Source organism: Canis aureus, chromosome 25, assembly GCF_053574225.1.
Source record: "Canis aureus isolate CA01 chromosome 25, VMU_Caureus_v.1.0, whole genome shotgun sequence".
Taxonomy (NCBI): domain Eukaryota; kingdom Metazoa; phylum Chordata; class Mammalia; order Carnivora; family Canidae; genus Canis; species Canis aureus.
This window is the reverse complement of record NC_135635.1, coordinates 43,433,366-43,458,173: the sequence shown is the minus strand read 5'-3', so window position 1 is coordinate 43,458,173 and position 24,808 is coordinate 43,433,366. Positions and strand designations below refer to the sequence as shown.

The 24,808-nt window shown below is 37.2% G+C and overlaps 1 protein-coding gene and 1 long non-coding RNA gene across 10 annotated transcripts in view; one reads left to right on the top strand and one right to left on the bottom strand.

Moving 5' to 3' along the window:
- The window catches only part of KDM5A (lysine demethylase 5A), an 86,601-nt gene extending 64,778 nt beyond the window's left edge, over window positions 1–21,823 (top strand). The window contains exons 25-28 of one of the 2 annotated variants that reach the window (XM_077871538.1): window positions 5,130–5,289; window positions 6,368–6,588; window positions 9,966–10,376; window positions 17,122–21,823. In XM_077871538.1, coding sequence (XP_077727664.1) covers window positions 5,130–5,289; window positions 6,368–6,588; window positions 9,966–10,376; window positions 17,122–17,328 — 999 coding nt within the window. In that variant the 3' untranslated portion in view covers window positions 17,329–21,823. Of the gene's footprint in view, window positions 1–5,129; window positions 5,290–6,367; window positions 6,589–9,965; window positions 10,377–11,253; window positions 12,414–17,121 lie in introns of those variants that run through there. The other variant, XM_077871539.1, reaches the window with a different exon arrangement.
- LOC144297438 (uncharacterized) lies at window positions 35–24,471 on the bottom strand. 8 transcript variants are annotated; one of them, XR_013364473.1, is made up of 8 exons: window positions 24,294–24,471; window positions 24,015–24,128; window positions 21,900–21,985; window positions 21,480–21,558; window positions 20,693–20,856; window positions 20,172–20,261; window positions 15,301–19,937; window positions 5,159–5,324 (listed from the first exon to the last, which is right to left on the bottom strand). It is a non-coding gene; the product is annotated as an uncharacterized LOC144297438 (long non-coding RNA). The 8 variants fall into 8 exon arrangements; XR_013364475.1 differs by having other exon boundaries at window positions 15,301–18,084; XR_013364477.1 differs by lacking the exon at window positions 20,172–20,261.
- Between the last annotated feature and the right edge of the window lie 337 nt (window positions 24,472–24,808).

Below are 24,808 nucleotides of genomic sequence, written 5' to 3'. Positions count from 1 at the left end.
TACCTGATCACTGGGCTTGTTAAAAATAGTGAACACTGGTATTGGAAGCCTGAAAGTAGAAGAGAATACTAGTCCGTTTATCTTGGGTTTATCGTAATAGCATTTTTCCAAAGCCCCCCAAAATATAGATGAAACTTTTTTTTAAAGGATGGAATTTTTTAAAAAATCCATATTTTCTTCACCTTGTAACTCCTTATGTCCTAGAGGGCCTAAAAAAATTATGCGTTTAGATTATTGAAAGCTTTCGTGGCTTATTTCAGTATTTTGTTTCCTTTGGGCTCTTCAGGTCTATATAGTTGTATTTTAAGAATCCCATTCTAGCTGTGCTTTGAGTCTTTTGCTCTGATCTCTCTGGATGATGCTGGATATAATGTCCTATTCAGAGATGAGTTATATTTGGGCCCATGGTTCAAATTTGCAGTTACATTTGCAGCTAGAAAAAATTATTTGTCCTCAATGTGATTCCTTTGATAATAACAGTACCCTGGTTTTGGCAAGTTTGTTTTGTATTGGATCCTATTCGCCTTTTATTATTTTGTGTCAGGCCCAAGCCCTTTGTCTTTTTAGCTAGTATAACATCACGATCTAGGCAGGAACTCTGCCAGGTTACAGTTAATCCATTCATCTGTTTTATATTAGTCTTTGAACTGTTTAGAATTTGTGTCTGTAACCAGGGAGTTCATACTCTGATGTGTGGAAAAACGAGAGTGCATTTCTTTCTCCTACTGGTGGTTAACTATCCTTTCTTTGTCGTTTTAGTGTGCAAATCAGATAGGTAAGCTCATTCTTAGAGCATGAACGACATCAGCATTAAAACTTGCAGGATAGATTAAACCATCTATCATAGATGCTTATAAATTATCTACTGGAAAATATTTTTTCTCAAGATAAAAATGGATCTTGGGAAAGTTTTAATGAGGGAATTTTTAGTTTTATGAATTAAAGACTTGAGCAAAGTTGAAACTTGAATTAGCCAGTTAAGGTAAAGTTCTAAAGGAGCAGCTGAATGGGAATGCAGCCCATGCTACATATAAGTTAACTAATACTAGAATTCCTGGTTTACTATAGCTTAGAGATCTTTGATAACTGGGTTCTCTTTCTAGCATACTAATTATCAACCAGTACCCTAGAATTGTTAAACGGGATGGACTTGGTTTGGGAGTGTTTTGGAAACCAATGAAAACAAAACATCACAAGTATTATGGGACTTCAGGGCTAGGGATCAAAACTGTGGTTTGATGTGGTTGTAGAGAGTAGTATTTTTTTAATAAAATTTATATAACAGTATTAGCTAATAATGGGCTTTCCTTTGGTAGGGGGGCACTTTATAGTATGAATTAGGAATTCATACTTTTAGCAATGTATTTGACAGCTTGGAAGAGTGGTAGGTGGCAAGACTTAGAGTGATTCAAGGTCACATTCACCTTGATTGTAGGTTAAAAAAAATTAAATTCCTGCATATTTTTCCATAGAGCAATCACTCCATAATTAAAATTTTATTTGCTAGTTTAGTTACAATTTGGCGATTTTTTTCCTTTGTATAATGTCCCCTGATTGTGACCATGAATTCATCTTTAAAATTCATCTTTGGAGGGCAGCCCCGGTGGCATAGCGGTTTAGTGCTGCCTGCAGCCCAGGGCATGATCCTGGAGACCTGGGATCAAGTCCCGCGTCGGGCTCCCTGCATGGAGCCTGCTTCTCTCTCTGCCTGTCTGCCTCTCTGTGTGTCTCTCATGAATAAATAAATAAAATCTTAAAAAAAAAAAATTTAAAAAAATTAAATTCATCTTTGAATTTAGTATCTTGGCCTGAGGGAAAGACCCCTTACTGGCTTAGGGAGAAGAGTAGGTAATTACATAGAAAAATAAAATCAGTCATTTGACCTTAATTATCATAGCATTTAATTTGTGCTCTGCATTGTTGGATTACTTCATTTGCATGTAATATCTTATAATCACCGCTGAATCACTGAGCAGCAATTCAGGAAAATCATTACTTAGAAAAGTATATGTTTAATGAAGCAAAGTCTATCATGGATCTTTTCTGTGTGTGCCTGGCATAACCTTTCATATACTCATATGATCATTTCCTTAAAAGGAAGATTGTCTTCCCTTTACTGAAACTGTCCATCCGTATCACAGTTTATATTTTGCATATGCACGTATGTGCAGAATTGCACATCAGAAAGGAGGATATATAACAGAAGTAGCTGTTGTCTCCTGGGAAGTTCTTTTTTTGTAGCCCAGTAATTGCTAATTTAAAAAATGAGAAAGGCAAGTAAAACACTTAGATTCTTTTAGGTTTTCTTCTCCACCCTTTTTAATGCATGTGTGGCTTGAACTTTGGTGGAAATAGAGTCAATTTTGTCTTGAGAGTTTAGTCCAGCCTAATACCAGATAAGATAGAGTGACAGATCTGCATATAAAATACATTTCTCACTGAGAGGACATTCTACCTTTCCTATGTATTTGCTGTTAATGGGACTGAATTATAATTTTCCTCCTTAGGGAGAGTAATTTGTTTAAGCTTTTTGTTGATCAGTTCTTTTACATTCAGCTTATTTCTTTATATTTAAAATGTGTCTCTTGAGGAGCATATATAATAGCGTCCCTCTGGACTGTAATTCTTCATATATATCTATTTGTAGAATGCTGTTGAATCTTGGTTTTTTGTTTGGTTTTTAAGTAATATTACAATCTCTGTCTTTTAGTTGGGAGTGTTTAGTCCATTTTCACTTAATATATGGTTCTCTTTAAGTTGATCATCTTACTATTTATCTTTTATTAATCTCCTGCTTTCTGTTCCTTTGTTGTTCTTTTTCCTGCTGCCTTTGTGTTAATTGAAAAAAATTTTTAATCTTTCCTTTCCTTTATTGATTTCTTGCCTTATACCTCTTTTTTGTTTGTGTGTGTGTTTTCAGGAATTGCTCTAGGGTTAACAGTGTGTCTTTAACATACACAAAGTCAGTATTGTACATGTTCACTTTGCATGCTTCACCTCGGGGAAGTAATTTTTTTACAAATCTTTTTAGCTGGGGCAGCCCTGGTGGCGCAGCGGTTTGGCGCCGCCTGCAGCCTGGGGTGGTGTGATCCTGGAGACCCAGGATCGAGTCCCACATTGGGCTCCCTGCATGGAGCCTGTTTCTCCCTCTGCCTGTGTCTCTGCCTCTCTCTCTCTGTGTCTGTGAATAAATAAATAAAATCTTAAAACAAGCAAACAAACAAATCTTTTTAGCTACCACTACTTTCCATCATTATTTTCTGATCACTGTTCTTTCCGTTTTGGAAGCTTAACAGGAAGTTCCCTGTATATGTAACAATGAAATGAATAGAATCAAAGTCAGAAAAGACAATTCTAGTCCCTGAGAAAAAGTATGTCTGTTCTAAAGTGGGAGAGAACTCAAGTACACTCCCATCTCTTGCTTTTTTAGGACTTAAATTCTTGAATAGGGAAGAAGACTATGAACTGCTATTTCTAAATTCTTAGTAAGTGGTACTGTCTTCCATAGTATTCCCTATTTAATTAAGGTTGTCTCATGGTAATAGATCTTCCATCACGAGGTTGTGTTAGTCACGAAACTCTTGGCTCCTCTCCTAACTCACGCTTCTGTACTCTGCTTAGTGATGCTGGGACTTGGGCTCTACACCAGGGTTAGTAAACCATTTCTGCAAAGTAATGCATATATGTCAATATACATTAATATGTAATAATATATATTAATGATGTATATACATGTGTATATACACACATATAAAGCTTAGTAAATATTTTGGGCTTTGTAAGTGACATATGGTCTCTATTGCATATTCTTTTTCTCCCCCACAACTCTTTAAAAATATAGACTATTCTTAGCTCATACTCCATACAAATAATGAGCTGCCAGCTGGGTTGCAGTATGCCAACCAACTCCTGGTCTACACAGTTGTTTTTTGCCTACTGCCTTCCTTCTGCTAATAGAGGACATTAGAGAATATTAAAAGGCCTGAGTAGTGAGAAAGGACATGAGCTTTCCCGTTTTATTCTCTATTCATCTCATCATCTGAACTGCATGCTTTTTTTTTTCCTTTTTCCTTTTTTTTTTACTCTGGCATTGGGAACTGGGTCCAATTTTTAGTTGTTTTTTCACATCCCTGAAACCAACCATATCACAATCCATGAGAGAGAGCAGAACTAACTGGCTAGCACTTCCTTCTCAGAGGTCTGGCTCGCATCTCTGCAGAGCCCTTTTCTGGGCTTGTACATTCTAAAGCCTCACTTCTTCCCAGTTCTTTCTTGGTTTTGGCTCAGTGTTTCCATTTTGCCCTTTCAAACCTTTAATATACATCTCACCAGTTCACTTTATTAAATTAGCCTTATTGAAATACCTGTGATTTGTTTTCCTGATTGCACTCTACCATTAAAGTTGTACATGTGAGCTTCTGGAAACTAATGACAGGGGAGAATCATCTGAGAACTAATTAGAGTTGTCAGAAATATATAGTTTGAATATTGTCAGGCTCTTCATTGTAAGAGCAGTTAGTAAACTTCTAGGTTTGAAAACTTTTGGAGAGGATTAAATGATTTGTGTCCTTAAAATGTCACATCTAAAGTTTACCCTTCCTAAGTCCATTTTTTTTAAAAAGATTTTATTTATTCATGAGAGACACAGAGACGCAGAAACATAGGCAGAGGGAGAAGCAGGCTTCCTGTGGGGAGCCTGATACAAGACTCAATCCTAGGACCCCGGGATCACGCCCTGAGCCAAAGGCAGACGCTCAACCACTGAGCCATTTAGTCCCTCCTAAGTCCATTTTAAGTGTCAAGGTTCTCTAACTTGTAGGTATAGGAGTTTTTTATGAGTTGTAGACTGTAGAAGGTAGATTATTTAATAGTAATTTTCTTGTAGGTTTATTATCTCTGTGGATTATTTTTGAGGTTTACTCTTTTGGCTTAAAACTGTAGTCATTACTCTCTCTCTCTCTCTTCCCCCCAGTGGGCATTTTATGTCTTACTTAATACTATGCATTTAATTTTAAGGTCATACTTTTAATATATTACAAGCTTTAATCTGAAAGCCTGCATTTAGATCCTTGTCACAGGATAAATGAAGTGGTTCTAATTCTTAATACCCTTCTTTGTTTTTTCTTCAGGACACAGCCAGTGTGAAGTCTTCCAGTAGTTTGGAACCCAATCTTTTTTGTGATGAAGAAATTCCCATCAAGTCTGAAGAGGTGGTCACTCACATGTGGACAGCGCCTTCATTCTGTGCAGAACATGCTTATTCTTCTGCTTCTAAGAGTTGTTCTCAAGGTATTACCCTTTAAAACAGTGTGGAGAAGATAGACCTGAAACCAGTGAGGAAAAAAATGGTATTTATTAAGACTATGAATCCTTTAAAATTTATTTTTATTCTTTAAAAGATTATTTATTTTAAAGAGAGGGAGGGGCAGAGGGAGAGAATCTCAAGCAGACCTCATGCCGAGGGCAGAGCCTGACATGGGGCTTGATATCATGACCTGAGACAAAATCCAGAGTTGATTGCTTAACCGACTCAGCCATCCAGGCACCCCAGACTATGAGTCCCTCTTAAATGAACATCCTGGCTATGAAATGCTAGTAAAACCTGAAAATGCAATTTTGATTAGGAATAGCTAAGTCCCTATGTGCATTTCATGTTACTAGGTGGTAACCTGAAAAAACTTACGTGGAATTATTGCATCCTAATAAGAAGAACTTCAGAGGCCCTCTAGTCCCATCTCTTCATTTTTATAAAATCTCTACGTGTTCATTACCAGTTGTTGAGAAACTACTGCTTTTTAAGAATATTCATTCTGTTCAGGAAAGCTTTGAGTGTTAGAGACTTCTTCCTTTCCTTGGTAGGAAATTGCTCCTGTATGTCCACTTTCCTTTTCCCTAGTGAAAATACATCACACTGCTTTAGGTCACACCTCTGGGAATTAAAGAGTATTTCTCTTTTCATAGGAAAGTTCAACATCTTAGGGAATAGCATATTACCATTGGTTTATTAGGAGGGTAGTGACAGCACATGTGCTTAATCTCTGGTGCCCTCTAAAATGGAGAGAAGAGGGATTAAGAGATTATTTTTCTTTCTCCTATAGCATAAAGAACTAGTAAGGAACCAGTTTTTTACTCTAACCGATTTTTTAGAGTGGGCATTAGAGTTCTAGATCTTTTTGTTTTGTACTTTTTGAAGGTTTCATTCTCACTTTCACATGGATGCAGTGAGTTCAAATATCTAAAGTAAGTATTGGGGGCGGGAATTAAGTATTGGAAGAGGAGGGACCGTTTCCCTAAATACTTACTCTGGAAACATTACATTTTTTCCATAGTTTTCATTTTTTGTTTTGTCTTATATTTTATTGGAAAGGTTCTAGCACCCCCAGGAAACAACCCCGAAAGAGCCCTTTGGTGCCCCGAAGTTTGGAACCTCCAGTGTTGGAGTTGTCACCTGGAGCTAAAACCCAGCTGGAAGAACTTATGATGGTTGGAGATCTCCTAGAAGTATCTCTGGATGAGACTCAACACATATGGCGGATTTTGCAGGCCACACACCCACCCTCTGAAGACAGATTCCTGCATATCATGGAGGCAAGGATTTAAAGCTTACTAAAACAGTGCTTTTAACATTTTTTAGAAGGCCATGGTTCTTTGGGGTACCACAAATCCCAGGATGGGGAAGGTTGAGTGGGTGGTACTGTGGCTGTCTTCCTTTTCCATTAAGCCAAATGTAGTTCTGCTTTATGGTCTTCTTTATTGCGATTTTATGTAATAGGGGGGAAAAAACCCAGATGCCATTTCCACTAAAAAGAAAGACGGGGAGGTGCCTGGGTGACTCAGTTAAGTATCTGCCTTTGGTTCAGGTCATGATCTCTCAGGGTCCTGGGATGGAGCCCTTGTGTCAGACTTCCTGCTCAGCTAGGAGTCTGCTTCTCCCTTTCCCTCTGCTACTCCCCCCTGCTCATGCTCGTTCTCTCTCTCTCTTTTTTTTTTTTTTTAAGATTTTATTTATTCATGATAGTCACACAGAGAGAGAGAGAGAGGCAGAGACATAGGCAGAGGGAGAAGTAGGCTCCATGATGCAGGGAGCCCGACGTGGGATTCGATCCCAGGTCTCCAGGATCGCGCCCTGGGCCAAAGGCAGGCGCTAAACCACTGCGCCACCCAGGGATCCCGAAATTTTGCCTTATCACACCATCTCTCAGATGAAGGATCTGTGTACATTAATCTCCTTTTTCCTGACATTTCAAGTCAATTTAGATCAAAGCTGTTCTACAGGTTTGAAGAATTGTTTGTGGGGGTTAGGGTAAGGGGGTAGGGGTTACTAACCTTGAAGAGCTTGTCTCCAGGATCGCGCCCTGGGCCAAAGGCAGGTGCCAAACTGCTGCGCCACCCAGGGATCCCCCCTCTCTCTCTTTCTGAAATAAATCTATGTGTCTATTTTAATAAAATAAAAATAAAAAGAAAGGAGGATACCGAAAACTACCAGTTCTTCTCCTAAGGAAGGACAAGCTTCTTAGCCCAGACTCCCCACTGTTGAAAACCCAGAAAGAGAAGGCAGAAGAAAATACAGTGGTTTAAAAAAAAAGAAGAAGAAGAAGAAGCAAGGGAAGGATTAAACAAAAGAAGGTTGTGGGGAGAGAGAGTCTACATTCATATATTAATACTTACATAGTTGTTTGTAGTTTGGCTTTTGTTTGTGGTTTGTTTTGGGTTTTTTTTTAAGATTTTATTTGTGTGTGAGAGAGAGACATGAGCAGGGGGAGGAGGCAGAGGGAGAGGAGAAGCAGGCTCCCCGCTTAGCAGGGAGCACTATGCAATGCTGGGCTCCATCTCAGGACCCCAGGATCAAGACCTGAGTGGAAGGCAGACACTTAACGGACTGAGCCACCCAGGTGCCCCTAGCATTTTGCAGTTTGTACAATGTTTTCATATCCATGATCTCACTCAGTCCTCACCATAATCATGAAAAGGAGACAGGAAAGGATAGACATATTTCTACATATGAAGAGAATTAAGGGGCAGAGAGCTGGAAACTTGCCTAGGTCACATATTTGATAAAAACAGACCTGGATTCCAACTCTGGCATTCGAGTCCTAGCATTCGTTTCTCTCTTACTCTTCCATTATTTATTTCCATACAATAGAATGGTACAATGTCACCAGCACTTGACACAGATACACTTGGCAATTGATAGTTTTTGGTTTGGAATTCAGATCAAAGGTAGCCTGATTTATGTTTTTCAAAATATAAAGTGTTTTCTTTACATCCATTGTCTCATCTGATCCTCTTTATTTTACATGGAAGCAAACACAAAGTATTGAAAGGGTAAATATAGAGTTCAGAATGTGATAGACTTAAAACATTTATAATACAGTGTTCTGCTGCATTCTGCACTTTCGTAGGTTCCTGTCAAAGATTTTCCAGTCTCAAATATGACACAAAATTCTCAAGTGGTATTTCTTAAATATTTATGTTTTTCAGTATTTCTTTCTCTATTCCTCATTCTTCCTGTTGTTAGACAAACTATTAAAATTTTTAAATGCTGGGTCATGGGTGACTTAGTTGGTTAAGTGTCTGATTTTCGGTTTTGGCTCAGCTCGTGATCCTCAGGGTTGTGGGATTGAGCCTTGTGTTGGGCTCCATACTCAATGGGAATCTGCTTGAGAGTCTCTTTTCCCTCTGCCACTCCCCCCACTCGTGTCCACACGCATGCTGTCTCTCTGTCAATTTCAATTTAAAATTTCAAATAAGGGCAACCCTGGTGGCATAGTGGTTTAGCGCCTCCAGCAGCCTGGGGTGTGATCCTGGAGACCCGGGATTGAGTCCCACGTCAGGCTTCCTGCATGGAGCCTGTTTCTCCCTCTGTCTGTGTCTCTGTCTCTCTGTCTGTCTCTATGAATAAATAAACAAAATCTTAAAAAAAAAAATAGAATTTCAAATAAATTTTAAAAAATAAATCTTTTTTAAAGATTTTATTTTTTATTTATTCATGAGAGATGCAGAGAGAGAGACACAGAGACACAGGCAGAGGAGAACCAGGCTCCATGCATGAAGCCCGATGCCCACATTGATCCCAGGACCCCGGGATCATGCCCTAAGCCAAAGGCAGATGCTCAACCATTGAGCCACCCTGACATCCGCCCCAAAAATAAATTTTTAAAATGTTTATTACATTGGCATATAAAAGAAGTTAGAACAATATTAGAAAATTGAAAAGAAAAATAAGATTTTTGTTTTGTTTTGTTTGCTTTGTCATATCAACTGTTTTCTAGCCCTTGCCAAAATCATTGAATGTCTTTTGTAATCAGATCATGGATACAGTTTTGTTTTGCCAACAATTTTAATAACTTCTTAGCCATCAGGAATTTATTGTGAGTTAATAAAGAATTGTAATAGAGGTAAATGAAGACCAATAAAGTTATTAGATAATTCAGCGTACATTTATTACTTTTAGCTTTATGTGTATGTTTTATCTTAGTTAAACAAAGGTGCTACCCACTATACTAATATATGCTGACAGTGGTCTTTTTTCTCTAGTAAGTGAAAGTCACATGTTTTATACAGGCTTTATTTTCTACCATTGAGTTGATTTCATTTAATATTATATTTGCTTTCTTACATGTTTTTAAAATATCTTTAGAACATTTATTGTGGTATAATGTACCCAATATAAAATTTACCATTTTAAGTATACAATTCAGTTGTGTTAATTGCATTTACAGTGTTACACAGCTATTGCTGCTCTCCATTTCCAGAACTTTTAAATCATCCCAAACAGAACCTCTGTACCCAATAAACAATAAGCCCTATTTCCTCCTCCTGTCCTCCTCCTGTCAGCCCCCAGTAACTTCTACTCTACTTTCTGTCCGTATGAGGTTTGTCTATTCAGTATACTTCCTATAAGAGAATAAAGCTGTTTTTAAATGTCTTGCTTTAAATTTATTTCTATTTTTATCTTATTGAAGGATGACAGCATGGAAGAGAAACCATTAAAAATAAAAGGAAAAGATTCTTCAGAGAAGAAACGGAAACGGAAGCTAGAAAAAGTAGAACAGCTTTTTGGAGAAGGAAAACAGAAGTCCAAGGAGTTAAAGAAAATGGATAAACCTAAAAAGAAGAAATTAAAACTAAGTGCAGAAAAATCAAAGGAGCTGAATAAACTGGCCAAGAAACTGGCAAAAGAAGAAGAGAGAAAGAAAAAGAAGGAGAAGGCTGCTGCAGCCAAAGTTGACCTTGTGAAAGAGACTACTGAGAAGAAGAGAGAGAAGAAGGTGCTGGACATCCCCTCAAAGTACGACTGGTCTGGAGCAGAGGAGTCCGATGACGAAAATGCTGTGTGTGCAGCACAGAACTGCCAGCGGCCCTGCAAGGACAAGGTGAGCTCTAACTGTATACACCCCCATGTGAGAGAGGACAAGGAGCAGCAGTCACGAGACAGAAGCTTGATATAATGAGAATTTGGTTTTGATTCCAGGATTTGGGCTTTCAGCAGAATATGTTTTCTACAGTTTCTATAAACTGTTTTGAATTATAAGGCTCTTAGGTCAGTGTGCCTAATGGAATAAATGTGCTTTAAAAATCATGTACTTTGTGAACATAATGAGAGCAGAGCAGAGAGAAGCTATGTGAAACCCTGGGTAGCGGTGCATTTCATGTATGGCTGGTGTAGCAGGTTTCAGTGTAGTCTCTTAGTCCTTTTGCCTTCCCTGTAGGGTGACTCAGGGAACTAAGTACCTTGTCCGTTAGTCACAGTGGCCTAAAAACGTTCTGGGCCAGTATTTTAAGAGCTCTGGCAAATCATGTTAAGATTTTTGTCATAAAGACCTAAAACCAAAGGGCTCTATCTTCCTCTTTGGTCTGTGTCTTACCTATGCTCAGGCCTATGTTCACTCTTCTGTGTGGAATAAGATTTTTTCAAATACCTTGCAAAAAATAAGACCTTTAAAGATACATTTTTAAAAAAAATTTCAGCCCTAAATTTTAAGTGTAATAATTACATGATGCCATTCTTTAGGTAACACTGACATTAATGAACTTCTGAGAAAGATGGATGGGCTTTATGAAAAATCCCAGTTCATTCAGTGACTGGGGACATTTGTTATGGTTCCCATCAAGATTATTAGTAAATTCATAGGTTTAATTTTATTATGCTCATTGTACCACTTGATATTTAAAACTTTAATACCTCCTCAATTTGATTTTATGAACAGAATAAATATAACTGCATCATTATTCCCTTACTTCCCTCCTCAGTCAAATACTTGTTAGAGCTTGAAGAGGTCACCTTGTCCAGGCTCTTCATTTTACAAATGATGAAACCAGGACTCAGTGAAGATAAATGATGTGACCAAAGTCACAGAGCTAAGTAGTGCAAAGCCAAAAGTAGAACTGTGGTTTCCTGGCTCCCAGACCAGGTTTTCTCCACTAATAACCCCACCCCACCGATAATTAAGATGTAAGTACAAAAATACATTCCAAAACTACATGACACTTATATTAAAATAATACTTATTAAATATTTCCCACTCATTTTTGGAAAATGAATATATTTTGGTAAGACACAATATCCCGTAGCCTAACCTTCCAAGGACAATACCTACATATTTTAGTGTGTCTCCTTCTGGTCCTTTTTCCAGATAGTTTATTTTATATCATGTCGTACCATCTCTACTTAACTTTTGTATCTTTACTGATTACATAAATATGTTTCTATTTTAAAGCATTTTAGTAGCTACATTATATATGTGTATTGTTTTTCTTTCATTTGGAATTTATTCTCATCTGAATTTGTTCATTAAAGAGGTTGATGAAAGGTTAACTATTTCTCTTTGGGTACTGAAGTATTGGCAGAAACTTCTCCCTTTGTTTCTCTTTTAACTGATTTTATGGCAGTTTCAGGACTGGCAGTAAGAAGTGGTGTTTCTTTTTCAAGCTTTCCTATCATCTTTTCTACAGTGTTTATATCCATCATGAACCTTTTGCTTTCTCTTTTTTAACCTTTTCACTTAATAATCTTTCCCTTCTCTGCTCAGCATTTTAAATATGTCTGAGCTCATCTATTATCTTCCTGTAGCATATAAATACTACAGCAGGTTTTTTCTCGTCTGCTGTAAAATTGTTAAATTAACACATACCCTACTTACTCCTAGGGTTATGAGAATAGGAGAAGATAATTTGTATGAAAGCACTTGCTAAATAAAATGCAGAGTAAATGTTAATATATGATGGTAATTTTTAAGTCAGCCCTAAGATTTGCTCCTAACATTAAAGTTTGTTTTTTTTTTTTTAATCTGGAAAGTTACCTTAATAGAACAAAGGGAAATTTAGCTGAACATTCAGAAAGAATGTCTGTTTCAAACTGTTAAAACACACACAAAAAGTGAGGAAGGTGTGCCTTAACCTGTCATCAACTTTATAAAAGAAACAGTAAATGATGTATTTTGATAATGTGTTTAATTTTAAACAGAAATTACTTTATATTGTAAACACTTTGCCCATCGTTACTGTTCTGCAATATTTCTGGTTCTCCAAGTTTGTTCACAAGCACTAAAAAAAGGTATATATCTTTAGCTGCTTTGTAAAGAATCTTACAACTTTCTCAATTTGAAGTGTAGTATTTATGACACATCTTCAGAACAAAATGATAAGAAAAGAATTTTTTAGAGAAGTCTGTATGTTCTTTATGCAGCAAAAAATACCTTCTAGGGTTCATTCATATTTAAGTAAGTGTTGTTTTTCTAAGTGTTGTTTTCTAAAAGTAATTTACTACTTTTTTCCCAAAATGTACAGATTGAGAAAACTTTTTTTTTTTAGGATTTTATTTATTTATTCATGAGAGACAGAGAGAGGCAGAGACACAGGCAGAGGGAGAAGCAGGCTCCATGCAGGGAGCCTGACTTGGGACTTGATCCCAGGTCTCCAGGATCACACCCCGGGCTGCAGGGGGCGCTAAACCGCTGCGCCACTGGGGCTGCCCAAATTGAGAAAACTTTGAAGAAGCTACTTAAACATACCTAGACTCAATTTCAGGATGTTTTAGAAAGAGAAAAATATTATCCAGAATAATGTTGTAGAGGGTTTCCAATAAAACTGTCTCTTCCATCGTTATCAAATTAACTTCAAGGTGAAATTAATTTAAAAAACAATAATGAAGAAAAAATAAAATAATTGTTTTCAGAAAATTACTTTTAAGGTTCAGAATCTTTTTCTCCCTGAGATCTGCCCCTTTCATTAAATCTTACTGGTACCAAGAGTAAAACAAGTTAACCTGAAGGAGCAAATTCTTTTTTTTTTTTTTTAAAGATTTTATTTATTTATTCATGAGAGACACACAGAGAAAGGCAGAGACATAGGCAGAGGGAGAAGCAGGCTCCTCCTCATAGGGAGTCTGATGCAGGACTCGATCGCCAGACCCAGGATCACACCCTGAGCCAAAGGGAGATGTTCAGTCGCTGAGCCACTCAGGCTTCCCAAAGGAGCAAATTCTTTCTTTAAAACCTTTTTTTTTTTTTTTTAAGATTTTGTTTATTTATTCTTGAGAGAGAGAGAGGCAGAGACACAGGAGGAGGGAGAAGCAGGCTCCATGCCGGGAGCCTGACGTGGGACTCGATCCTGGACCTCCAGGATCACGCCCTGGGCCGAAGGCGGCGCTAAACTGCCAAGCCACCCGGGCTGCCCCAGCAAATTCTTTCAATCTAACATTTAAGTAACATTTGTTTTCTGTGGTAGAATATAATCATCTTATTTATGAAAATAAGACTTTTTCCTTTACTCTTTTATCTAACTCTTCCTTTGGGCCTTTTCCTTACCTATTACTGTTTCCATAAGAAGTTTGGGATGGTAAATAGAGATTAAGTTTATAAACCTTTGTCTCTTACTATTTGTTAGTCATTCTGATTTTAAAAGATTTTCATGGGGTGTTGTCTTAGTCACAGTATTTGCATTATTGGTTCATATCTCTTTCTAAAAGCATAGATAATCAGAAGTTGTATTACCCTGAATGTGTGTGTAAATTATTGTGATGTGGAGATAGGGTAACCAACTGTTCTAATTTGCCTCGACTTTGCTAATTTTAGCACTGAAATTCCTGTGTCTTGGGGAAACTTCAATATTGGGCTGGCTAGGAGGGTTGGTCACTTAAATGTCGAAAGCACCAAAAAAATACAAGGATTTTGAACATTGTTATATTGTACTCCATTGAGTAAATTGTTTTAATTTTTCAAATCTGGTTTTTGCAAGGAACCTTGGTAGAGATTGAATGCCAAAATCACAAAAGCTCAGTGGGGGGACTAAGCTAAGAATATCACTAAATCTCCAGGCTTTGTTTTTTCCCCAGTGCAGTAATATGCTCTGGGAAGTGAACAAGATGAAATATGCAAAATATTTTTTAGGGTAAATATGAAACCATATTGCAAAACATAAATATCAAACCAACACTATTTCTTGTATTTAATATATTTCTCTTTTAAAATTTCCCCAAATCCAACTATTAACCTATTTGTACTATACTTTTGAATCTCTTATCTGCTAACATTTGAACAGCTCATAGCTGTGAAGTTTTTCAGTAATTATTTTTGTGATAAGTAGATCTCTTGAAAATAATGAAAGGGGAAGGGTCTATTAGAATTTAATATGCAATTAACCAAATGGTATGTTCCTGAGTCTTCAGAGTACTACATAGTCTATTGCCCCTGTGTCAAAATCATCAGTGGATTCAGTTGACATTCCAAACTTTAGTTTACTTAATGATCCATTGGGTCTTTTCAAACAAGTAGCACTGGGTTTATCATGTGAATGTGATAAAAAGATACTAGTAAGGGAAAGACTGTTTTTTCTCTGCTAGATTGTTGGGATAAATTGTTAAATAATCTGTAGACTGGGATAGAATCTGTGTACTGCTGAATACCTCAAGAAGTTTTTTTGGAATGGTGGGAGAGTTAGGTTTAGGAATGGATCTCTAGCCAAAATCACAAAAGAGAACATATCTTCCTTACTTGGGAGATACTGGTAGATTTAATTTGGGGAAACCTGGAAGCCAGAGAGTATAGTGCAGAGTTCGATTTTAAGAAACATGGTATCACTTTTCTTGGAGCAAATACTAGTGAATTGGGAACTTTCTTATCCTGGGGATTAGTATGACTGAAGATGAGATGAGATTAAGAGGGTTGGAGGTAGGAATAGAGTTTTCTGTTGGTTTAGAGTGGCATCATAAACAGCGTAATATCTCAAATTCGGGCAGCTAGAAGAAACAGATCATCTTCCACATTGTCCCTACTAGCTCCAAATAGCTAAAGCACTTACTGTCAGATTAGCACTTTGTAAATCTTCATGGCTGCAGTATGTGTATTTTTAGTCTGTTGCTCAGAAGTCATTTATCTCCCCTTTGTTTTTTCATGTACTAGTTTGCTGCAATAGGACATTTTGATCAATTTTCTATATTACACAGCTTCAGAAGCTAAATAGAAACAATTACAGAAACAAAACCACAATTTGTTTTAGGAAGGAATTGTTAAATTGCTCTGAATTTCCTAGCAAGTAGCATCGCAGAGTGCCAGGGATGATTAAATTCAGAATATCTGACTGAAAAAGTAGGCTTCTGGTTTGTACACCCAAGATACTCTGAATCTGTAGATTTGGGATGGATCTCAGCTACACTTTTAACAAATGCAACAGGTAATTCTATCTTAGGGTCTACACATTTTGAGAAGCAGTGCTGCAGACAGTTATTTCAAGGTACATAATGGTTTTTGTGTAAGGTAGAATAATGAGTAGAGCCATGAAACTGTGATCTTAAAAAAATGCCTCCAATATCCTAGGCAGAGAATTAGCTGCCTTTCATTTGTTCCTCTAAATAATCCTGTAAACAAGATGTTACCTCCATTTTACAGATGAGGAAATTAAGCCTTAATGAGATTAAATTATTGGCCTCAAATTAGGAACAATGGAAGCAGAAAGATTATTTTGACAAATGATTTTTCCCACACTGTATCACAACCCTAAAACCACTAACATGAGTATCATTGTTTTGATAATTCTTATAGTACTTGGAAACTAATTTTGGAAAGTACTCACTTTCCCTGAAACTCATTTACCTAGCCAAAACCTCCTTCCTCTGTTCTTTCTCATAAGCTGTACTGAGGTACCTATTTGATCCTTTCATACCTCTTTCTTGGCTCTAAAAACTGGCATTTTCAGTAAGTTGCCAGTGAGATGATCCACTTTGTACTGGGGAGAGGAAGAATAGCTTTTAATCCTAAAGGTTCTCATCTGCCATGACATCAGCTATAAAAACTACCACTGTCACCCTCCAAATACAAAAGGCCCAAATCGCCTTATTGTTAACTTGTTAACTTTAGGCCCAAGGCTTAAAGTCACCAAATTACAGTCATTTTCTAGCCTCCTATAATCACAATATTCTCTGGAGGGTCAAAGTTTGCCTGGCATCTGCCACTGACCTATCAAGTGATACAGACTTTAATTTGAAACCCCAGAGTGATCTATTGACCTGTGACTTTGACTGTTTTTAATTGGTTAATTTGTAAGATTTGACCTCTGATATTTGCTAACTTTTTATAGGGAGTTGTATTTGTAACGGAAGAAGAGAAGAATAAAAAATATTAGTTTTAAAAGTGGCCTATGTGACTGCTTTTCTAAAAAGGTATTTAATGCTCTTAGTACTTTGGCTTATCTCTTTGAAATAAAGCTAATACACAGGATTGCCTTCACATTGTTGTATTCTTCCTTTCTTGATTGATAATTGCATTGTCTTAGAGCCTAGAAATTGTTAATATTAGCTAAAACTACTTGGCTGCTCTATTAGAAGTTCCTTTTTGTCAAGTTTTTCTCAAACATGTTTCTGCCTCAAAAGGAGCCCCGGGTAATTATGAGGTAATGGAGTACCTAAGAGGCCCAATTTTGTGGACATATTATGGTAAAATAGAATTTGGGGATTTTAACTTCCCAGTTTCTGTCTTTAAAAAGTAGTCCCATAAGAAGTCATTGTCTGTCTCTGGACATCCCAATTATCTGCTATCATTTAAGCCAAGAAAGCTTTTTGGTTTGCTTTTTTTCTAGGCTTAATGTTTATGTAACCTAAACATTCCCCAATCTTGTCTCCTACAGGTAGACTGGGTACAATGTGATGGTGGCTGTGATGAGTGGTTTCATCAAGTTTGTGTGGGTGTATCTCCAGAAATGGCTGAAAATGAAGATTACATCTGTATAAACTGTGCAAAGAAGCAAGGGCCAGATAGCCCAGGTCAAGCACCACCTCCTTCCTTCATAATGAGCTACAAACTACCAATGGAGGATCTTAAGGAGACCAGTTAGCAGTTGCTGGGTTAGTTTGGGACATGGGGGGAAATGGACCACATTGAGATCTTAGTCATCGAGTGGTTTAGATCCACTCAGAATGTTGCTTCCAAAGACGAATGGCCTTCAGAGAAAGTCCTTTTTGCTGACTTCCTCTTTGCATGGACTGTGTAACCTACATTCTCTTCAACACATCTATGCAGAGGGTGTCTTTGGTACAGCAGCCAATATTTCAATTTATGTCTCCTCTGAGTATGGTTTGTTACTTTACGGCCAGACATTTGAATTGAGCTCTAGAGTGGCTGTTGGCATTAATACATTGGTATGCTAGCAGGGCATGTAGGATGTGGCTTGTGGCCAGCTGATATTAGTTAGAGGTTTACAGCCTAGGGGTGGTACCATCTGGAGGTGCTGACTACTTGGCTCTCCTTAGGACAGTTGGAGAGGAGTGAGAGTATACTCTCCTTCCACTGGTACCTGGCATATAATGCCCTACAGATACTCCTGTTAGTCATGGAGCAAAGTCTAGATCCCAGCTACTTGTGTTTGTACCAAGAAGAAAACCCCAAGTGAGAGGCAGATCACCTTATCTTCCTAAGGAGGAGTATGTCATCTAGTTCAGAAATCTGACTAGATTGGATTCTGGAAAGAAGAGCTTTTCTTATTTCAAGGCAAGGAGCCTTTTTTTTTTTTTTTTTTTTTTTTTTGGCTTTGAGAAGTCTTGCTGTCTTGGGTCAGCATTTTAGAGGCAAGCAGGTACATGGATCCAGGCTCCTGCAAAAGAAGAGAAGACAAGTCAGAATGTTTTACTGAGACACAGTGATGCATGCTTTTCGGGGGAACCTTCATTCACAAGTATACCAGATACCACCAGGCTTCAGGCATGGCCATGAGCAAGACCAGCAAATAACAGCTTTTTGCCTTGCAGCCCTGATCCCAATGTCTGCTGTTTCCAACTCTGGCAATTTCTGATTGTGGCCCACAGCTGATGCTGTTGAATAACACCATGGCTTCATCAGAGAATGTGGGGTTGTAGCACCTCTGGGTGATAAAGTTGTTTTAGTAAATCCATTTTTAAAAAAAGAAAAAAGGACTTGTTTTTACTTTTTTCTAAATGTCTCTGACTACTGACTGTTCTATAAATAGATTATTTTTCCTTTTTTAATATACACATATGGATATATAAATATATATATTTACTGTTACCAGCAGCATATGACAGAGTTTCAGCATCAAAAATCTATTTGGGGGCTTGCTTTCTCTTTTTTGCTTTTTAATAAAGAAACCCCATTCCTTCCTTGTAGTATACAAGGAGTTAGCCTTCATTCTCCATCCTAGCCTGACCAGATTTTCCATGTTGTTTTGTTCAAATAGATAATTATATGTCCTTTGTGTGTTGGAACTTGTCCCTGTCTTTTGGGAAACTTGGTCTTACTATTTCTGTGGTGGCTGTTTTGTTTTGTTTTTGTATGTGAATGTTTGAAACTATGGTGCTGTGTCCACTTTCCTCCTATTGTGTTCTTTATTCTTGTTAAGGTGTTAGGTAAGCTGTATGGAAATGTTTATTAGAAGGGGACTAATTATTTTTAAAAGAAAAAAAAAACCTAAAAGTAGTGTTTGGTCTTCACTATTCTGTGTCCCTTATTTTGGTTAAAAATCTGTGGTTTGACTTAATTCATCAGTTTTCTTTTTCAAAGGGAGGAGCAAGGTGGGCCTAGAGAACAGTTTATAATCTCCTTTTCCCTTTATGCCCCAATCTCTTTTGAAGAAATGTCTTCTAGTAACTAGAAGTGAAATGTACTGTCCAGTTACAGTTGGAGTGGGTATGAGATTTAACTCAAAAGGCATCTTACTTAAAAAAAAAAAAAAAAAAAAAAAAGCAAAAGCTTTTCTATAAAACCCAGTTTCCATAAATGCTTTCTGTATGGTTCAGACTACCTAATTTTTAGTCCTTCTTCCCTTAATATTATAAAACATTTTTAGTGTTTTGACCTGTTAAGAGGTTCATAAGCGTTGCTGTGCATGATCTCATCTTAAGTGTGTATATGATTTAAGATTTCAGTGGATATTGCAAGGTAACTATCAACCAATTTCATAAGTTTTCATTTTGCCAATCTATATAAAGAAACTCTTATTTAGTTAAGAATTTCATCTGGTTGATGTTATAAAAGGAGGCACAATATTTTTTGTCTTTTCATCTTCTCTGTAAAGATCTTCAGATACATGTGGGTTAAAAATTGAATGCAGTTTTAAGTGATGGCTGCCTGGGTGGAATACATTTTTTAAATATTTTATTTTTTCTTCCTAGTCACCCATTAACTTTATTCAGCCATCAGTGGAAGGGCATGAATATGCTGAGACAGATGGCTAAGGTACTCTGCTTCCTAGAGTATGGTGGATGAATATAGGTGACTGTTTAGGGAATCACTCATGTCCTTAATATGGTATTTTACCTGCTGGAGATGTGAGAGAAAGAGATGCAAGGCACTCTCCAGCCATGAGTAGCTCCCTGTTTACCTTCTGGTATTTTGAAACTTATATTGTTTAGTTGATACTATGGGCTTTTCTGTATTTATTTGAAAGTCACAGAGGATTTGGTCTGACTTGACCATAGATTTAGACCAAGGCTGAGAAGAACAGATAAGAGAAATTAGTTTTAAAAAAAGAAAGAAAGAAAAATGAACATAAACAAGGTTATAATTTTGGAATTAATGAACTAAGATTCATCTATTTAAAGATATGCTGGTGTTCTGATATAATATAAAACATTGTTTTCAGTTAGAGGAAATTACTTCCAACTTACTCCATTTTTCAATGTTATAATATTTCATATTAAAACTTGATTTAAAATGTTCCTTTACCCTTCTCTCCACAGTTGTACATTTCCACCATTGGTATTTTAACTTCTGTGTTCACTCTGTCAAAAGTATTTCTTACTACCTTCATCATAACTGTGTTGGGGAAAGTTATAGAAAGAAAAATGAAAAAATGCTATCTATGTAGGTCTTTAATATTCTCAAAGGGTAGGTCAATGGAACTATGCAAATTCCCAAGTTTACAACTATAGCATTAGAGTTCACTTTCTTGTTGGCAGAAGAGGGGACATTTTCTTCCCACAAATGTTTATTTTACTTCCTGATAGTTATTGCAACAAAGCCATGTTGAGATTTAGATGCTAAAGCTCCCTTCCTGAGTTACTGCAAACAACCTTTGCACTGCATGATTAAAATTTGTGCCTCAATAAAATTACAAATTACTGTATGTCATGCTTTGAATAATTGAAAAGATAAGCATTAAATCTGTGATCGCCTACCATGTACTTATTTAAGAATCCCAAGTCCTAGCAAAGGCTAACACACCTGTAAGATTAGATTAATTTTACCTGTGCTTCACTTCTGTTCTTCTCTGCTTTTGTCTTTGGTGTCCGAGAAATGTCAGTTTGTTCTTAATTTTAAGATTCTGGATGCAGTTCAATGCACGTAAAAGAAACTCCTTGCTTGTCAATATTTTAATTCTGTAGTACATTTGTGTGACTATCAGCCAGTACTTAAAATAGGAGGATGAAAGGAGAAATTGAGAAAGCCCTTCTTTCAAAGGATGGAACTATCAACTTTTTAAAGGAGAAAGTGACCATTTTGAGTGGGATTTAAAAACTGTAAATTGTGGAAGAATTAAGCTGTTAAAGTCCCACATATAATTAGGTTCAATAAAGGTTTACATATGGAACTAGCTTCATATGTGTGTAAAAAAGTTGCTTTTGCAGTAGGTCTGTTAAGTATAAGTTTTTAAAAGTAAACAACTGATTTGTCTTTTACCTTTTGAACCCTCCCCCCTTTTACAATTAAAGCATATCATTACTTCTTTGGATATGGATGTGCCAAGTGATAGTCCCAACACAAGAAAAAAAGAATGGGATGTGACTATATTTTGGAATTGCAGTCTTCTCTTGGCCTGGATCATATCCAGTCACCACTATGCAATGAATGATGTGCACTGGGAAAGGAGATGCCGGGTTCAGATGTAGTCTGCTAATTCTTACTTTTGCAATACTCCAAGATGTCTGAACAGGAATGCCTTTTGTAAACCTCAAGACCCTCTATTGATTATTCTCTTACATATTTATTTACTTGTCAGTGAAACACTTAAATATAATATGGACTCTAATTTACCAGGGTTTTTGGTGGTGCCTTATGAAAAGTATAACTTGATTTTGTGTTTTTTGAGCATGTTTTCCATTTCTTTTGTTTTCTGAAAGAATATTAGATATGGTTATTTGCATTACATCTAAAAAAATAAAGTTGTGTATGTGTGCTCAGGTTCCCCCCTACTCCGTCATTTACATTGGTGGCAACTCTACATGGTAACCAAGTAAAGGTAAATTTTGGTAATGAGTATTGATGATCCTGAGGAAAACTGGCAAGTATACAAGAGCCACTTTTAACTTGTGCCAAAGCAGTTTCTAGTATTGCAGTTTCTCTCTATAAAATAAAATAACTGGCCTCAAATAATTTGATCAGTGGTGTGTTTAGCCTGTTACTGGGAAGAATGTTTTCAGAAAATGTGAAGTGGAAGATTCTCGAAGATCTTACCTGTCCTATTTTCAGCAAGAATCCAGCGATGACCAACAGACATTGCCCCACCCTTGATTCTTGAGCAATTTGTTCCTTGCAGCAAACTAGCAATAGCAGGGAAAATGAGGAAATACTTTATTTTGGTCTCCTGATGCTTAAATCTAGTTCAAACTGCAACTTCAGAGAAATAGCGGGTTTTTTTCTTCATTGTCAACGTTACCAGGTCATTCATACAGTGTTGCTGAAAATGTTAAGGTTCTGCTTTTAGTGAAATTGGCCTCAAATATGAAGTATGTGATTGCGTGTGTGTGTGTTGGAGAGGAAAATTGGTGGGAAGAAGGAGGGGAAAAAATCTCTTAACTTGGAAAATGTTTTTCTTGCCAACCAAAAAAGACTCCTGAAATTCCATACAGTGACAAGGTCTGTTTAAAAATTGTATGGAATCCTCCCAGTTTACCAAGTATTTCATGAGGCTTTGGCATTGTGATTGATAGGAATAAATTGAAGATCCAGAATCTTAGACATTGCCATTAATTGGGAAGTCACACATGATGCAAGGAGAGAAAATAGAAGACAGAAAAATACTGTATTATAGGAATATACTTAGAATGATTTTGGAATTTCTTTTTTTTTTTTAATTTTTATTTATTTATGATAGTCACAGAGAGAGAGAGAGAGAGAGAGGCAGAGGGAGAAGCAGGCTCCATGCACTGGGAGCCCGACGTGGGATTCGATCCCGGGTCTCCAGGATCATGCCTTGGGCCAAAGGCAGGCGCTAAACCGCTGCGCCACCCAGGGATCCCAGGAATTTTTTTTAATATTTTTTTTAAATTTTATTTATTTATGATAGTCACATAGAGAGAGAGAGAGAGGCAGAGACACAGGCAGAGGGAGAAGCAGGCTCCATGCACCGGGAGCCCGACGTGGGATTCGATCCTGGGTCCCCAGGATCGCGCCCTGGGCCAAAGGCAGGCGCCAAACCGCTGCGCCACCCAGGGATCCCTGATTTTGGAATTTCTTGATTCTTTTCACCTACTTGTTCTTTTTGTTTGTTTGTTTTTGGGTTTTTTTTTTTCTTTTTCTTTAAAAGTCTGTTTCTACACTACTTTAGTGGGAAGAAAGATTTTCTTTTTTTAAGATTTTATTTATTCATGAGAGACATAGAGGGAAAAGTAGGCTCCCTGAGGGAACTCTGTCCCAGGACCCCTAGATCATAACCTGAGCCAAAGGCAGACACTCAACCTCTGAGCCACCCAGGTGCCCTCAAAGAAAGATTTAATTGACATTTCCATATGGTAAAGTCTGTGAAATTTCTTTACCAAAGATTTTCCCTAAGTTCGTCTTTGGAGCTAGGTTGTATCTCTTGCTAATGGGAAAAAAAGCACCACATAAAGTCTCAAAAATGACTTGGTGGATCCAGCTTATAACCAGCTAAACCTTATATCAGAATCCTGATGAATTGCTAGGAATATTGGGATGAAGTCAGAATTGTCTGCAGTTGGGCAGCCGGGGGGCTCAGCGGTTTGGCGCCTGCCTTCGGCCCAGGGCGTGATCCTGGAGTCCCAGGATCAAGTCCCACATCGGGCTCCCTGCATGGAGCCTGTTTCTCCCACTGCCTGTGTCTCTGCCTCTCTTTGCGTCTCTCATGAATAAATAAAATCTTTAAAAAAAAAAAAAAGCTCAATGTTTAAAAAAATTGTAGTTTACAAAAACAAACAAATGGACAAAAATTTTAAAAACCCAGATGAGGATTTTAGGATTACATAAGGTAAAGAATATAGAAATCAAATAAATAATTGGTTTTAGCTCTGTATATGACCTTATATATATATATATATATATATTTTTTTTTTTTTTTTGAGACTGTTTCCTACCATGTATGGGTTAGTTTGTGTGGATAGACATTTAAGTTATAGCCCCTTTCTTTGCGAGAGGGTGAGACAAATGATGATTTTTAAGGATGTTTCCTACTAAAACTTATGTAGAATTTCGAAAGGAAGATAGTAGAGGTATTGGACGTTAGTTCAAATTCCTGTTTAATGATAGAAAAATCTATTCAGTACTTCTGATGAGGGAATATATAGACTATAGTGAATATTCTATTTTTGGAAAATATAAATTTTAGTCACTTACATAGTAGAGCTGACCCATAGTCTTCACTAACTTGAATCTAAATTTTGCAGAGGTCGTCCAGCACTTTTATGTCTGCCCCAGGACTGATCTCACAATTCTATCCAGTGCCCAACCCTGTGGAGATAAGGTGATAATATCAGACACATTTTGACAAACCTAACTATGCCACTCCTCCTGAATTGATATTTGGCCTTAATAATATTATCCCACTGCTCAAAGCAAAGGCCCCTTTCCTCTCCATACTAGGCTGCACTGTGCTGAAACCAGTGGGACACTCACTGATCTTTAGTCTTAGTAGGCTACTTTAGTCTTTTTCTGGCTTAACTTTGTCATCCTCTCCAGTTGGAGGCTAAGCTTTGTTGAGACACAAGATGGATTATCACTAATAATCTTTGGAACCCAGAACAACAGTTCAGGCACATCAAGTCTTGGTCAGTGCTCAGTGCTTCTATTTATTTTGTCATAGACACATTACTTCAGAGTTCCAGTTGGAACATTAAGGTCAGTTTAATACACTTGGCTTCTCATCCCTGTAATTCATTGCTGCTATCTAAAAAAGAAGTCCAGGAGGGTACCTGGGTGGTTCAGTTAAGCCTCCAACTCTTGATCTCAGCTCAAGTATTCATCTCAGGGTTGTGAGTTCAAGCCCAGTGTTGGGTGTGGAGCCTACTTAAAAGAAGGCCAGCCAATCATAAATCCTCTCGTTGTATTCCATTACTGCTACCTGCTATTACCCAATTAATATTCCCATTGCCCTTTCTATTGATATTTTTGCATTAAATACAGACACTTGA